This window comes from Hemitrygon akajei, chromosome 10 (genome assembly GCF_048418815.1).
Source record: "Hemitrygon akajei chromosome 10, sHemAka1.3, whole genome shotgun sequence".
Classification (NCBI taxonomy): Eukaryota; Metazoa; Chordata; class Chondrichthyes; order Myliobatiformes; family Dasyatidae; genus Hemitrygon; species Hemitrygon akajei.
Window position 1 is genome coordinate 131568038 of NC_133133.1, and position 16261 is coordinate 131584298.

At 39.0% G+C, this 16261-nt stretch overlaps 1 protein-coding gene across 2 annotated transcripts in view; it reads left to right on the forward strand.

The window, feature by feature from the left end:
- The window catches only part of LOC140734679 (UPF0606 protein KIAA1549-like), a 269781-nt gene that overhangs the window by 105377 nt on the left and 148143 nt on the right, over positions 1–16261 (forward strand). For both annotated transcript variants that reach the window (XM_073058967.1, XM_073058968.1), the window contains exon 2: positions 11889–14276. In XM_073058967.1, the coding sequence (XP_072915068.1) occupies positions 11889–14276 (2388 nt within the window). The remainder of the gene's footprint in view (positions 1–11888; positions 14277–16261) is intronic.

Genomic DNA, 16261 nt, shown 5'->3' on the forward strand with positions numbered 1-16261 from the left:
GTCAGAAGGGTAAGGGAAACAAAGGGGAGGGGACATCAGAGTAATCTGTTGAAGCCATAAAGATGGAGGCAGCCAATGTGTCATATAAGGTGTTGCTCCCCATTTATGTTCAGCCTCAACTGGGCAATAGAGAATGGCTTGGGCAGACATGTCAGTACTGGAGTGGGAAGTGCAATTGAAATGGGTGGCCACCATACGACCCTAGCTGTTAAAGCGGACAGACTGCAGGTTGTTTGGCGAAGTGAAGCCCCCAATCTGCATCAGGTATCGCTAATGTTGGGGAGGCAGCACCAGGAGCACTGGATGCAAAAAATTAATTGAATTAACTTTATATCTTACATCCTTCACATGCATGAGGAGTAAGTATCTTCATGTTATGTCTCCATCTAAATGTGCAAACATAGAAATTTATAATAAATAGAACAGTTAGTGTAATATAGGGTACACTCAAATTAGCGTGAGTTCATCAGTCTGATGGCCTGGTGGAAGAAGTTGCCCCGGAGCCTGTTGGTCCTGGCTTTTACACTGTAGTACCACTTCCCCGATGGTAGCAGCTAGAATAGATTGTGGTTGGGGTGACTCAGGTCCCCAATGATCCTGCAGGCCATTTTTACACACCTGTCCTTGTAAATGTCCTGAATTATGGAACATTCACAACTATAGATGCACTGGGCTGTCCGCACCACTCTCTGCAGAGTCCTGCGATTAATGGAGGTACAGTTCCCATACCAGGCAGTGATGCAGCCAATCAGGATGCTCTCAATTGTGCCCCTGTAGAAAGTTCTTAGGATTTGGGGGCCCATACCAAACTTACTCCACCGTCTGAGGTGAAAGAAGAGCTGTTGAGCCTTTTTCACCACACAGCTGGTGTGTACAGAACATGTGAGATCTTCAGTGATGTGGATGCCGAGCAGCTTAAACTCTCAACCTCCGATCCATTGATGTCAATAAGGGTTAGCCAGTCTCCATTCCTTCTGTAATCCACAACCAGCTCCTTTGTTTTTGTGGCATTGAGGGAGAGGTTGTTTTCTTGACACCACTGTGTCAGAGAGATGGCTTCTTCGCTATAGGCCATCTTGTTATTGTTTGAGATAAGGCCAATCGATGTAGTGTCATCAGCAAATTTAATTAGCATATTGGAGAACCCTAAATAACACAACTGGATTGACGTGTTCAAATTCAGGTTCAAGTTTATTGTCACATGACTGTACATTTACACAGCTAAATGAAACAGTATTCCTCCAAATATGGTACACCCACAAAACATATAACACATAACACATAAAGCAAAATATTGCCATCAGTAAGTTAATAAAATGTAATTCAAAATGCATGTAGTACACATCGCAGGTAAACCATACAGTAAACAGTAATTTGCTCACTGATCTAGTGACAAAATCTTGGTTGTGGCAGGGTGTTCATTAGTCTCAATGAGTGAGGGGGAAAAGCTATTACCCAGTTTGGCACTCCTAGTCCTGATGCTCCAGTACCACCACCTTGATGGTTGTGGGTCAAAGAGGTTGTTGGATAGGTGGTAGGAAAGATCAACAATGCTTCAGGCCCTTCATATACAACATCCCCAGTAAATATCACAAATGGGGAGGGAGATCCTGGTGATCTTGTTTCTTTTTACTATCCCCTGTAGGGTCTTGTGATCTGATGCCTTGAAGCTTTCATACCACATAATGATGCAGTCAGACAGGACACTCTCAATGGTCCTCATGTAGAAACTTGCTAGAATGGGGGCATGGAACCTTGTATGCCTCAATCTGCCGTGTTTTCATGACTAAGGAAGAGAAGTTGTCGGTGCAGGTTAGATAGTCTGTTATATGCACACCAAGGAACTTTTTTCCTCTTCATGCTGTCCATGGCAGAGCCGCTGATGTCCAATGGAGAGTGGTCGATCTTAGCCTTCCTGATGTACATAATCATCAACTTTGTTGTGTCTGCATTGTGACATCTGCCTCACCTGGAAAGATTGTTTAGGTCTCTGAATGGTGGTGAGGGTAGACGTGTAGTTGCAAATGTAGCACTTAACATTGTGCAAGGATGAGTAGATGGACTGGAATCAGTGGAGAGGAACAAACAGACAGGGGAGAGGGCAATCCCTGTGGAAATGTGAAAGGTTTGGAATTCTGGTCTGTCTTTTAAATGTCTAGCTAGAACTGTAGTGAAATGTTGCATGTGCATACAGGGTACAGTGAAATGCCATTGAGAAGAGTGGCTAACACTTAAGTACTTGAATAGGTACAATGTTCATTTTGGATCCAACAGAGTAGGCTTTATCTGATGTTCAATTTTGTAATATTCCACCTCATCTTTTAAAAATGTTTGTATCTCAAAAAAAGGCTCAAATAATCTAAATTTGGTGGGAATCACTGGTAAATAGTATTCATGCTTTGTGTAACAAAACACTTGTATTAATTCTGTTACTCAGGCTAGGAATGACAGTCGAGTTATGTTTTATGTAATTCTGAACTGCAGGTAAAATATCTTGTGCTATTGATATTATTGACTTACATGGACCTAGTTATTTCCAACATATTTTCTGTTTCTATTTTAAAATAACGGATTTAATGACTTGTTGAGTATTAACAGCATTTTCATTTTTTATTTCAGATTCTTGAAATGCAGCACTTTAATTTAAATTCAAAGGCCCAATTGTGGAATGACAGTATAGTACCGTCTACTCTAGTGCTCTAGTAGCTTTCTAACTCACTGACTTCACATCTCTACCAGGCATTTGAGCTAATAGCAAACACAGACAAGTTGCAAATAAGAGAATTCACCATTACACTCTTGGACAATTTATAGTCACTGATAAAATATAACAATTCTCAGATGGGCCATTTGGCAGGTGCAGAGCTTGTTTTGCTGCCAATTCATGTCGCATGAACATCCCAGACTATGTTGAAGTAGCCAATCGTGGGAGCAACTGTGTGCATGATGTGCTAAATTAACTTCACTGTAACCTTTTGGCATTCTCTTACTCAACATTAATATGCTTCTCTCAGTAAATACACTAGTCATGCTGGTGGTTGTTAATGAAAAATGAGTTTCTCTGTCACACTTGCATCAAGCAGTGTTGTAATTTAGCTGTTGGATACTAAAATAAAATTAGATTTGTATGAATGGGAAAAGAATAGGCAGTCTGTGTCACTGTCTATTTCATGGGGCTTAGAACTCACTGGGAAGAGAGGATCTGTTGCTTAAGATGAAAAATAATGTTTTCATTAGGATAGCTGAATGGCTTTTCAAATTGCTGATAATTAATGCTTTTAAATAATTTGAGCATGCACAATTATTTCTTTCCTCTAGGTTGTGAATTTTATTATCTGGGAGTGTTCAAGCCTGCCGTCATGCCAAGGAACATCATATATGACAGATCACCATGCTAGTTTAGTAGCATTCATAAGAAAAGAAATTGAAGTCTGTTTGCAATCCATCATGTAATTCATCATTAACATCTCGCAGCCAAAAACCTTAGACAGCAATTTTTTCTTCCAAGCCTGACTCTTGTAATTTCTGTGATCAACTAAGTTAAAGCCCATCCATTAAATAGCAGAATATTTTGCCAGTTATGCAAGATAATGATGAAGTTTGAACACTTGCTTCTTCACACTGAAGTGCGTTAGCTATCAAAAGGCTACTACTTAAAACTTTTTTTTTGATCTTTTTGACGCTGTGGTTGAACTGTTGCTCAAAGTCAACAGGAGCTTGAGAAATGGGATTGAACTTGTAGTTGGAGATGTGACATACCTAGCCAATCTGTATGACAAAATGAACAATCTAAATATGAAACTGCAGGGTGAGAATTTCAATTTAATCCAGACAAAAAGTGCAGTGTCCACTTTTATCAGAAGATTGGAAATATATAAGTAAAACACTGGGAGAAGAATGTTCTCCTAGTTTCCCTGCATTGAAAGTATGGCATACTCTTTCACAGACGGTGATTTGCAAGAGTACTGCTTACAACTACATTCTCTGAAGACGGATTTTCAGAATTGTTTTGCAATTGGGATGAAGTTTTGGTGTTGGTTTGCAGTGCCGTTTTCCCTCCAAACACAGCAGTGTGCATTTCAGCCAAAAAGTTCAGCTTTTGTGTCATCTGTCTATAGAACATTGTCTGAAAAATGTTTTAGGACATCCAGGTGGTCTTTTGCAAACTTAAGACATGCAGCAATGTTATTTTTGGAGAACAGTAGTTTTCTCTGTAGTGTCCTTCCATGAACATTCTTGTTCAGTGTTTTTCTTATTGTGGACACATGAACAGAGACTTTAGAAAGTTCTAGAGATTTCTGCAGATCATTTGCTGTGTTACCCTTGGGTTCTTTTTCACCTCCTTCAGTATTACACATTGTGTTCTTAGAATGATCTTTGTAGGATACCCACTCCTAACGAGAGTAGCAACAGTACTAAATTTCTTCTATTTGTAGGCAATTTCTTTTACTTGGACTGATGAACACTCAAGTCTTTAGGAATGTTTTTGTAGCCTTTACCAGCTTTTCATGCATCTCTACAGTTCTTCTTAGGTCCTCTGAAAGTTGTTTTGATGGAGGCATGGTGCATATAAACAGATCTTTCTTGAGAAGAGCAGATTCTGTCAGGCTGAATTTGTGTGCTTTATTTTTTTATAGGGCAGGGCACCCCCTACAACCCACACCTCCAATCTTATCTCATTGATTGGAAAACCTGTCCCCAAATAGCTTTTGAAGCAGGCATTACCCCAGAGGTTCACATACTTTTCCAACATGCATGTAATATTGGATTATTTTCCTCAATAAATGAATAAGTGTAATGTTTTTTGTGTTACTTATTTAATTGGGTTCTCTTTATTTAGTTTTAGGACTTGCATGAAGATCTGATCATAGTTCATATTTATGCAGAACTAGAGAAAATTCTACAGGATTCACAAACTTTGTAGCACCACTGTATGTCAGGATGCTGCTTTTGACTACAGCTCAGTGTATAACATCATCATTCCTACTGTTCTGATCAAAAAGTTCCAGAATCTGAGCATCTGTACCTCTCTCTGCAACTGGATCCTCAACTTCCTAACCAGAAGACCTCAATCTATGCAGATTGGAAATGATATCTCCGCCTCACTGATACCACTGGTGTGCTTCAGGGATGTATGCTAATCTGACTGCTCTACTCCCTCTACACTCATGACTGTGTGGCTAGGCTCCACTCAGATGTCATCTATAATTTGCTGATGATACAACCATTGTGGGCAGAATCTCAGATGGTGATGAGAGAATGTACCACCAGTTAGTTGAGTGGTGTAGCAGCAACAACCTTGTACTCAACATAAGAACTGATTGTGTGGACTTCAGAAAAGGGTAAGATGAGGGACCACACACCAGTCCTTAAAGAGGGATCGGAGTGGAAAGAGTGAGCAATTTCAAGATCCTGGGTGTCAATATCTCTGAAGGTCTAACCTGGACCCAACATATCGATGCAGCTATAAAGAAGGCACAACAGGGGCTATATTTCATTAGAAGTTTTAGGGGATTCAGTATGTCACCAAAAACACTTGCAAATTCCTATAGATGTATTGATAGATAGATAGATAGATAGATACTTTATTCATCCCCATGGGGAAATTCAACTTTTTTTTCCAATGTCCCATACACTTGTTGTAGCAAAACTAATTACATACAATACTTAACTCAGTAAAAAAATATGATATGCATCTAAATCACTATCTCAAAAAGCATTAATAATAGCTTTTAAAAAGTTCTTAAGTCCTGGCGGTTGAATTGTAAAGCCTAATGGTATTGGGGAGTATTGACCTCTTCATCCTGTCTGAGGAGCATTGCATCGATAGTAACCTGTCGCTGAAACTGCTTCTCTGTCTCTGGATGGTGCTATGTAGAGGATGTTCAGAGTTTTCCATAATTGACCGTAGCCTACTCAGCGCCCTTCGCTCAGCTACCGATGTTAAACTCTCCAGTACTTTGCCCACGACAGAGCCCGCCTTCCTTACCAGCTTATTAAGACGTGAGGCGTCCCTCTTCTTAATGCTTCCTCCCCAACACGCCACCACAAAGAAGAGGCCGCTCTCCACAACTGACCTATAGAACATCTTCAGCATCTCACTACAGACATTGAATGACGCCAACCTTCTAAGGAAGTACAGTCGACTCTGTGCCTTCCTGCACAAGGCATCTGTGTTGGCAGTCCAGTCTAGCTTCTCGTCTAACTGTACTCCCAGATACTTGTAGGTCTTAACCTGCTCCACACATTCTCCATTAATGATCACTGGCTCCATATGAGGCCTAGATCTATTGTGGAGAGCATTCTAATTTTCTGCATCTAATTTGGTATCGGAGGAGCTACTGCACAAGAATGAAGTAAGCTGCAGAGTAAAATTAGTCAGCTCCATCATGGACACTAGCCTAGGTAAAATCCAGGCCATCTTCAAGGAGTGGTGTCTCAAAAAGGTGGTGTCCTCCTTTAAGGGCCTGTCACCTAAGACATATATACTTACGGTAATTCAATTTTTTTTCTCATATTATGTATTGCATTATGCTGTTACCACAAAGTCAACAAATTGCACGATGTATGCCAGTGATCTTAACCTGAATCTGATTCAGATCTTTGCTTGTTTCGAGATCAGTATACTGTTAAGCAGCATATGTTCACTTCAGTACTGATGAATTTACTCTTTCAATGCACTATTGAAATCTTCCTTTTTCCGTTTTATGTAATATTTTTCTATTTTCATTAAATTTGTTCATTACATATATGAGGTCACCTCAAAGCTATCTGTAGTGTGTAGAGTCCTGTGGATCATCTGGGAACCTTCCCAGCACCTTGTGAAATTTTCCATTTGTGATGTCATGTCAGTGCTCAAAAAAATTTCGTATTTGAGGTTTTCAGATTTTGGAAATTTGGGTAAGTGGTACTGAATCTGTATTTTTAAAATTCCTAGTTCAATTCCACTGCTTCTAATTACCTTTCTTCGATTTAGTGGGTTCATTTCACATAGTTGAATAGATACAATATCCCTCACTTTATAGATGCTTATTTGGCTAGCTTTTGCTATAAAGTGCTTGATTATTAAGGATGCATGTCCTTGATGTACGAAGCAATTTGCACTGCAACAAACAATGCTTTCTGCTAGGGGAATGAGGAAGAGAGATTTTATCAATATTAGCCTGAAGCAGCATTTGCAGTCCTAAACACAGCAATATCAAAGAAGATAACAAGACTCCTGTCCAATAGTAGTGATGAAATACACTGCTATTTACAGAAACTATTGACAAGGACCTATTGAGGCAAAAACTGCATCTTATTGACATAATTGACTACTATAGGTAGACCTCAATTTTAGCACAACATTACACCAGAAATGATTTGTGTTGTGAAGAGTGGGGATATTATAATGGAGAAAATGAAAAATAAAGTATATAGTTAGATCAGAATTAATAGGATGTTAACCAGAGTTTGATGAGATAATGATCCAGGAAAAATTGAACCTTTATGGCAAGAAGATAAGGGAATGTGGTGGATTGAACAATACTGAATTTTCAAAACAATGATGCACACAACTGTGGTACAATAGTGAAGTGTTTTAGTAAAGCACACGTTGTTGATTATTGGTATTAATGAAGAAGGGAATACTGTCTCAGATCACTCTTGAATGTAATGATTCAAAGGATCATATAAAGAAACAACATAGTGAATTGTAGCATTTGCCAGCTAGCTTCTTGTAAAATCACATGTAATACTATCAAGAGTTTAATTGAGTGAAGGGGCACACTTGCACTCCCAGCTTTTAAAGGGATTTCAGTAAAACAGAATCGTCAGATTTCCTGCAAGTTCAGATATATTGGTTGAAAAATATTTGGATATAATTATTTCTCCATAAATGTTCTTTATCTGATAATAGAACTACATTTTTTGTTACCTAGTGTTACCTTTTTGAGACTGTGAGGGGTCTTGAAATTTGCTAGTATTGATTAGAGTTAGATCTGTATTGACAGTGGTTATCTTCTTTCAGATTTATTTGCCCTAGGATGAATAACGATTTTTGTAGAGATTTGCAGGAGATGTAAGGCCTCTCCAAGAATTTACTAGTGCTTGCAGGGTCTTGGTAGGAGCATGCCGGTTTATAGACACCTGTTTGGGAGTTGCTTGTGTTTGGAGCAACATCTCAGGAATGTATTATTGACAAAAACACTCTGGAAATTTGCCAGTTTTTGAGTCATTTCCGGGGGGGTGTAACACTAATTGCAGGAGTTGGAAGTGTGGCAGTAATTGCTCGAACTTCTAAGGAGTGTGCTGCTAATTGCTAGGGCACCTTGGCAGCATGCCATAAATTGCAGGGGCTCCTTGGGGCTTTGCCAGTAATTGTTAGGACTCCTCAACAGTGCGCTGTTAATTGCTTGGGTTCCTTAGTCTTATATCAGTAATTGCTAGGCTTCCGCAGCAAATGTGATGGTAATTAACTCTGCTTGTTGGGGATGCTGTAGTTTTGCTGGGATTCATTGAGAGTAATTTCTGGGGTTTTTTGGAGAGTGTGAGTAACTTCAGGGCTCCTTGGGCATTTTTATATTAGCTAGGACTACACAGAAGGGTCACAGTTATTGCTGACATCCTTTAAGAGTGTGTGATTCATTTTGATTTGGCTCCCAATGTAATGTGCTCAATGTATTGCTTTAGAAGGTACACAGGCCACTCTTCATAGATGTATCAATGTTTGGTCAACTCAAGGTACTTTGGAGTTTATTGGTAATGTTTCTACTTGTTAGGTGTTTATCATTCACTCTTGCTGTTCCTTAGGAAGGTCCTCCATTGCTGAAGCTCCTCAACAAACCTGGTCGTCTCCTAGCTTACGAAACAGGACTAATGCTGATCTATAGCTGAAACTTGATTCCAGCTGGTTCAGTAGTAGTTAACAGTGCATATGGCAGCTTTTTTTAACCACCTCAAGATCCAAAAGTGCAAACCGTGATAGAAGTGCTTGAGTTCTGAATGGTAGATCTGTAATAGACTGAGATTTGCATGTGTTCCTTGATTAAAGACTGCACACTGTTACTAATTTGATTGGTGTCTTTACTCTTGAGACTCTTATTCAGGCCTGCTAGAGATAAGTGCAATACACACAAAATGCTCGAGGAACTCAGCAAGCAAGGCTAAATCCACACTACGCCCGATAAATCAGTAACCAAAGCTTTTTCTCTTCGTTTTTACCCTCCGTCCACACTAAAACGGCGCTTTCATCTCCTGAAACTGGAGCTTTTCAAAAACACTTTCCAAGGTGGATATTTTTGAAAGCGCTGCTCGGGCGGATCAGTGTGGACGGGGTAACCGGAGACTTTTGAAAACGCTATCAGACGGCAGCATGCTATTTCATTGTTTTCTTGAACGCAACCTAACAATTTCAGAACAGACGGCAATGAGACTGAAGCCAGAAGAGTTAGAAATGTACTCACCAAATACTTTGACCCAAAACTTACTGAATAAATAAGTATACTCACTTTGCCCTGTTTTCTGTCCTTGATCGTATGAAGGTGGTTTACCTATTTATGCAGGTACTTGTCTGACAATAGATGTGTAACAACCTAATGTAACATTGTATGGAAATACAAGTAAACACTGATGCAAACATGTTTTACACATTTAACAAGGTGCTTGATTAATGCAACAGAGTTAGTCAGTTTTTCAATGTTCGTCGTCAGCTGGGTCAACCTGTCCGTGAACTCCCTGTCGGTTGCCTCCGTACGCTCCAGTATTTGTTTTTTTTTAGTTTTAAATTCTCCTGCGCGAGAGCCAACAGCTGTCCGTCGTTTTAAGTTTTTCTAGTCTGTAACTACACAAACGCGCACTTTTATGGCGAGATTTGACACCAAACATGTTGCTTTATTTCAGTAATGCAAGAGGAGGAGATTCGCTGAAATCTCTGTTTCAGTGTGGATAGAGATATTTTCAAAAGCACATAGTGTGGATGCCTATAGTTTTTACGTGAAACTGGCGTTTTCAAAATTATCTGGTCTAGTGTGGATGTAGCCTTAGGCAGCATCCATGGAAGGGAATAAACAGTCGATAATTTGGACAGAGAACTTTCATCAGCACAAATGAAGTCCTAATGACTTCATCATTGTTCCTGATGAAGGGTGTCGGCTGAAACGTGAACTATTTATATCTCTATAAGTGCTGCCTGACTTTGAGGCTATGTCCACACTAGACCGGATAATTTTGAAAACGCCGGTTTCGCGTAAAAAAAAACAATAGGCGTCCACACCAAGTGTTTCTGTAAATATCTCCATCCACATTGAAACAGAGATTTCGGCGAATCTCCTCCTACTACGCATGCGTAGGACTCATCTACCGAAAACAAGCGACATGTTTGGTGTCGAACCTCACGGTGAAAGAGTTGGTGCACGTTTGTTCAGTTACAGACTAGAAAAACTTAAACGACAGACAGCTGTTGGCTCTCGCGCAGGAGGACTTAAAAATAAAAAAACAAATACTGGAGCGTATGGAGGCAACCAACAGGGAGTTCAAGGACAGTATGACCCGGCTGACGACAAACATTGAAAAACTGACTAACTCTGTTGCATTAATAAAGCCCCTTGTTAAACGTATAAAACATCTCCATCAATATTATCTTGTATTTCCATACAATGTTACATTAGGTTGTTACACATCTATTGTCAGAGAAGTACCTGCATAAATAGGTAAACCACCTTCATACGATCAAGGACAGAAAACAGGGCAAAGTGAGTATACTTATTTATTCAGTAAGTTTTGGGTCAAAGTATTTGAGTATTCTAACTCTTGTGGCTTCAGTCTCATTGCCGTCTGTTCTGAAATTGTTAGGTTGCGTTCAAGAAAACAATGAAATGGCGCACTGCCGCCAGCATCTGTTCCCGCACGTCATGACAGCATTTTTAGATTTCTCCGGTTACCCCGTCCACACTGCTCCGGCCAATCCGGCGTTTTCAAAATTACACACTCTGGAGGGCGTTATAGAAAATCTGTTTTCGGTGGACTAAAACGCTGTTTTAGTGTGGATGGAGGGTCAAAACGAAGAGAAAAAGCTTTGGTTACGGATTTATCTGGTGCAGTGTGGACGTAGCCTGAGTTCCTCTAGCATTTTGAGTGTTTTGCTCAAGATCTCCAGCTTCTGCATTCCCTCTTGTGTTCCTGCCAATAATATGCTAGATTTTAATGTTAATCCAGCTTCTCTGAAGCACTTCGCCGTGGTATTAAGATGTATAGTCCCACTTGGATCTAGTGTTTAAAGCTCTCTGCATTGCTCACGTCCTTGTATTGCTTCTACTTTTCTTCTTGCAACAAGCGTGCTTTTGATTTGTGCAAATTGTAAGAACATGATTTGTATTTCGATTTCAGGGTTTCAAATGAAGTGACAAAGCAATATCATAGCTGTTTCTCCATCTAAATGTTAAGGATTCAGTGGGACTCTTTAAAGTGTGACCAAAAGAGCTTCTCTGTTGTTCTCATGAGAAATTAATTTTCAATTAATGCTATCTGAATGGATTAAATGTTTGTTAGTCTTATTGATGTGTATATGACTACACAGTGTACAATTTGAAACTATTTTAGAAATTATCAAAGTTCACTGGTCATTATTTCAAAATATTCATTTTTCTCTTTCTGATTTCAGAACTCTTTCTGTAAATGTTTGCATGCAGTTATTAAGACTTTCAGTACCATTTATCTATGCTTAATAAGAAAATTATTTCTTATATTGAGCTCTGTAAATTAATTTAGGTACAAAAATATATGTACAATTGCAAAATTCAATAATAATTAGAATAAAATGGTCCAAACTATGTTTTGCATGCATAATATATATTTTAAACTACATTGAATTTCAGCCAGGTCACATTTGTTTTTTCTCTGTTCACCTGCAGATGAATACTTCTCCAGCCACATATTACTGTCGAGCACGGTGCATGAACAGAGTTTGGGACTGAATGACACATTGGATGCTTCAATAATAAAAAAGCAGGACAAAACTGTAAACACAAGTTCCATGCAGTCAACTTTGCAGTCCAGTTTGAATCTGGAAGAAGAAATTCACCTGAACTTTGAAGAGACCACAACACAAGTAAAAGATATCAGCTGGTCAGGAAAATTTGTGCTCTCTGATGTCTTAGAATCCTTAGCTGCTTATAACAGCCTGGACATGGTCCCTTTATCACAATCTTTCACCACAGTCATTACTGAAGAATTCCAGCCAACAATGCCACTGCCTTCGATCACAGCAGTATCATCAGTATCTTCTAGTTTTTTGAGAAATAAAGCCACCAGTCAGTTGTCAGATCTCTTCATCTCATCAGCCTTTTTCTCCAGTTCCAATTTGGTTCAATCGGTATCCTTTCTAGCTAAGTCTGCTATGCCGATCCTGCCACCAAGTGAACAATCATCTCAAGTTGTAAGTTCATTCTTTTCTTCATTTTTGGTCAGTAACCATGGTACATGGCAATCCACTGTCATTACGACACCAACAAATTGGAACAGCTTGGAATTTTTGGAGGAGTACAGTGAAACAGCTCTGCTTAATTACGTTGACGTGGCATTCAATAGAACAAAGAGCCCTGTTAACTATACAGAAGGAGAAAATGAGCTATTTCCAATTTCAAATGGCATTGCATTACTAAATAGCACAGGAAAGTTTGAAATCATTGGAGAATCTACCATTGATCAAGTTGAAACTTTTCATATTGCTTTAACACCAGAACTTGTTTCTACAAGTTCAACATCTGCCTTGCCTCCCTTGGAAACATCTGATGCTGCTTCATCTGAAAAGAATGCAATAAACAATGGAGTGATGTTAACTGAATTTAATGGGTCAATGCTTTCCATTCATTCGTTTTCATCACCTTCTACTCATGGAGCTATATCTTCTTCACATGGCTTGTCTCATACACAGTTGTTTGATAATGATTTTGGATCTGGTGATGACCCGGAAATGACAACACTCAGTATATCAAAGACTGCTGAGTTTGTTCCAAACTCCAACTTGATTTTTGATTCATTTGATCCAGATTTACTAGAATCCCAAGTCTACAACACCTATTTTCTAACAAGGCCGGTTCCAACTGTTTCAACAAAATTCACAGCTTGGCCTGTGCCTTTGTTGATTTCCTCATCTTTGAACACCATCAATCCTCCAACAACCCATTCTTTAAATCAGAAACTGTTATTGTCAATTGAGGATAATTTAGTTATTAGTTCAGTTACTCCCTCTGTGTTGATAAGTGAAACCCCAGTATTGATACCTACAGTCAATGAGAATTTTTCATTCATTGTAGCTGATATGAATCTGAAACCAACAGTATCACTGAAGGCCAATATAAGTTATCCTCCACAAGTTACAAGTTATTTAACAAATTTCATAGCAACTGATTCCCTTAAACCAACTAGTGGGTTAGACTCTTCAATGGACTTTGTTTCATCTTTGAGAAGTGTTTTGTCGATGGAATCGGGTTCTGTTTTGTCGACTGAATACTCAAGCTTATTTGAACAACAGATAGAAACTCCAACGATGTTTGAGACAGTGTCTCCTGGAACATTATTTAGTATTTTAACACAGGAGTCCACAGTTATAGAACCAGAGCCTACAGCATCTAATTTGTTGGCAGAAAACAGTAATAGTACAAATCTTGTCATAATTCTTGAATCTTCATTTAGCAAATCTTATTCCAGTAGTACTTTTGAAAGGACCTCTTTCTTTGAGGCATCATCACTTTCAGTTGATGAAGTACAACCCACATTAATACCATCTACTTATGAGTCAATTCTTACTGCCAATAGCACTACAATAGCTGATCGCACTACTGAAAGTTTAGTGCACTCTTTGCCAAATGTCACGCTAGTCAGTTCCAGTTTGATGTCTTCTACAATTACTACCACCACAGATCCTTTAATTATTCTGAACTCTACTGTTGAAATGCCATTTTCTTATTTTCCAACTTCAACCCCACATGTCTTCCCAGACGTTCTCCCATCAACTACAGAGACAAGTTGGATTTCTGCTTCTCTCCTGTTGACTCCGCCTCCCCCATCAACTGGAAACTCTTCAAATCCTAACCCTGTGGAAACTTTGCCTGCAACAACCATCGCAATCCCAGTCCACAATCTCACAGCTACCCCAAACAGTGATATCACAACTGCAGTAGGCAGTAACACAGGTTCAAAACCACCCTTTCCCATGACAACCCAAACTACAGTTTCTGCAACAACCAAGAATTTTGTGTGTGACGTTAATGAACTCGATTCCTATCTTGTAAGAGCAGGTAAGCTATTTCAGTTGAATGTCCTAGATTTCACTGCACTGTGAAGGGCCTTTGTTCATGACATATGATTTGTTTGGTCATATTGAGACAAATTTAATAAAAGGATACATTGTGATCAGTATTAATGTAAAACTGTGCCATTGTGGTTGAGGATATTTTAAATGAGATTTGCATGAAACTGCAAGATGGGAACTATTTATTACAGACAGACAGACATACCGTAGATTTCGCACTACAGAGCGCACCTGATTAAAAGCCGCTGGCTCTAATTTTAGAAATAAAATCAATTTTGTACTTGTACAAGCCGCACCGGATTTTAGGCCGCACCGGATTTTCGGCCGCAGGTGTCCCACGTTGTAATATGAGATATTTACACAGAAAGATATTACACGTGAGGATTTTTTAACTTTTAATTAAATCCATATGGTAACATAAACAAATACATATTGCAAATGCTTTTTTTCGAACCGTGCCTGTAACGCGGCTACTTTTAAATATATGTTGCGTATACTTTTTTACTGAACAACATTCCAATATCTCCTAACGACTGGTAAAAAATATATATACTGCAGCCTACCAGGAAAAGTTATTGATCACCTTTAACTTAAAAGCAGCGTTTTAGCTCCGCCGCTCGCCCCCCGCCTTCCTGTTTATCGCAAACCGGTATTTTTCCCACAAGACGCGGCGAAACCGGATGTGACGTCATAGCATCCCGCGATGTAGTACAGAAAACAAATATCGTTAAAACACTTCTAACTTTAACTAACAAATGAATTACTAAGCGAAAATATTATAAACAAAATAACTGCCATAAAGGCAGCACAATGCTTTTCTTCGAGTGTTTTCCATGTTGATGAGGGTGAGTACAAATGACTGATTTACAATAATTTAATTGTGAAAGTGCGCTTGATTTATCGTACAATTTCATTGGACCTCTGTGAACTACTCATCAATTTTATTGGTCTACTGTTACGAGGCAAAATGTTTTTGGCGGCATGAAAAAAAATCATGCATTAGCCGCACCGTAGTAAAGGCCGCAGTGTTCAAAGCTGTTCAAAATGTGGGAAAAAAGTAGCGGCTTATAATCCGACATCTACGGTACTTTATTGATCCTGAGGGAAATTGGGTTTTGTTACAGTTGCACCAACCAAGAATAGTGTAGAAATATAGCAATATAAAACCATAAATTAAATAATAATAAGTAAATTATGGAAATAAGTCCAAAACCAGCGTATTGGCTCAGGGTGTCTGACACTCCGAGGGAGGAGTTGTAAAGTTTGATGGCCCCAGGCAGGAATGACTTCCTATGACGCCCAGTGTTGCATCTCGGTGGAATGAGTCTCTGGCTGAATGTACTCCTGTGCCTAACCAGTATATTATGGTGTGGATGGGAGACATTGTCCAAGATGGCATGCATCTTATGTAGTAAATTAGTCACAGAGTGTAAGATGCTTTTATCCAACTCCATTTTAGATTATTCATAGCCAGTTACATGACACACTAAACTTCATACTGGCTTTACAATAAATTTGGAACAATAAAGTGGAACATAAGTTAATTGGCCTTTTAGACGATTTATCTGAAGATACCTTGTAACACTGACTACAGCTGGAGTTCTACACAACTCCATAGTTCACAAGGGATGATAGCATTAATAATGTAAGTTGTCATTTAAAAAAAAAATTTTATTATTAGTTTTTCGAAACATTTTACAAATTTAAAAACCCCAAATCCCAATGAGGAACATTAATACAGTGCAAAATTAAGCATACAATGACAATATGCTACAAAGGAAGAGAATTTAACAAAAAAGCACCTAATTTAAAGACAAGTAAGCTTAGTATCCTCCCCAAGCCCCACAACACAAGAAAAAACAACAACAACTCCAGACCAACCACAACACAATATAGAGAGTATAAATCAGGACAGTCAAACTCCCAGACTGTGAATACACTTAGCAACAGAGGATAATAATGCCTACTACC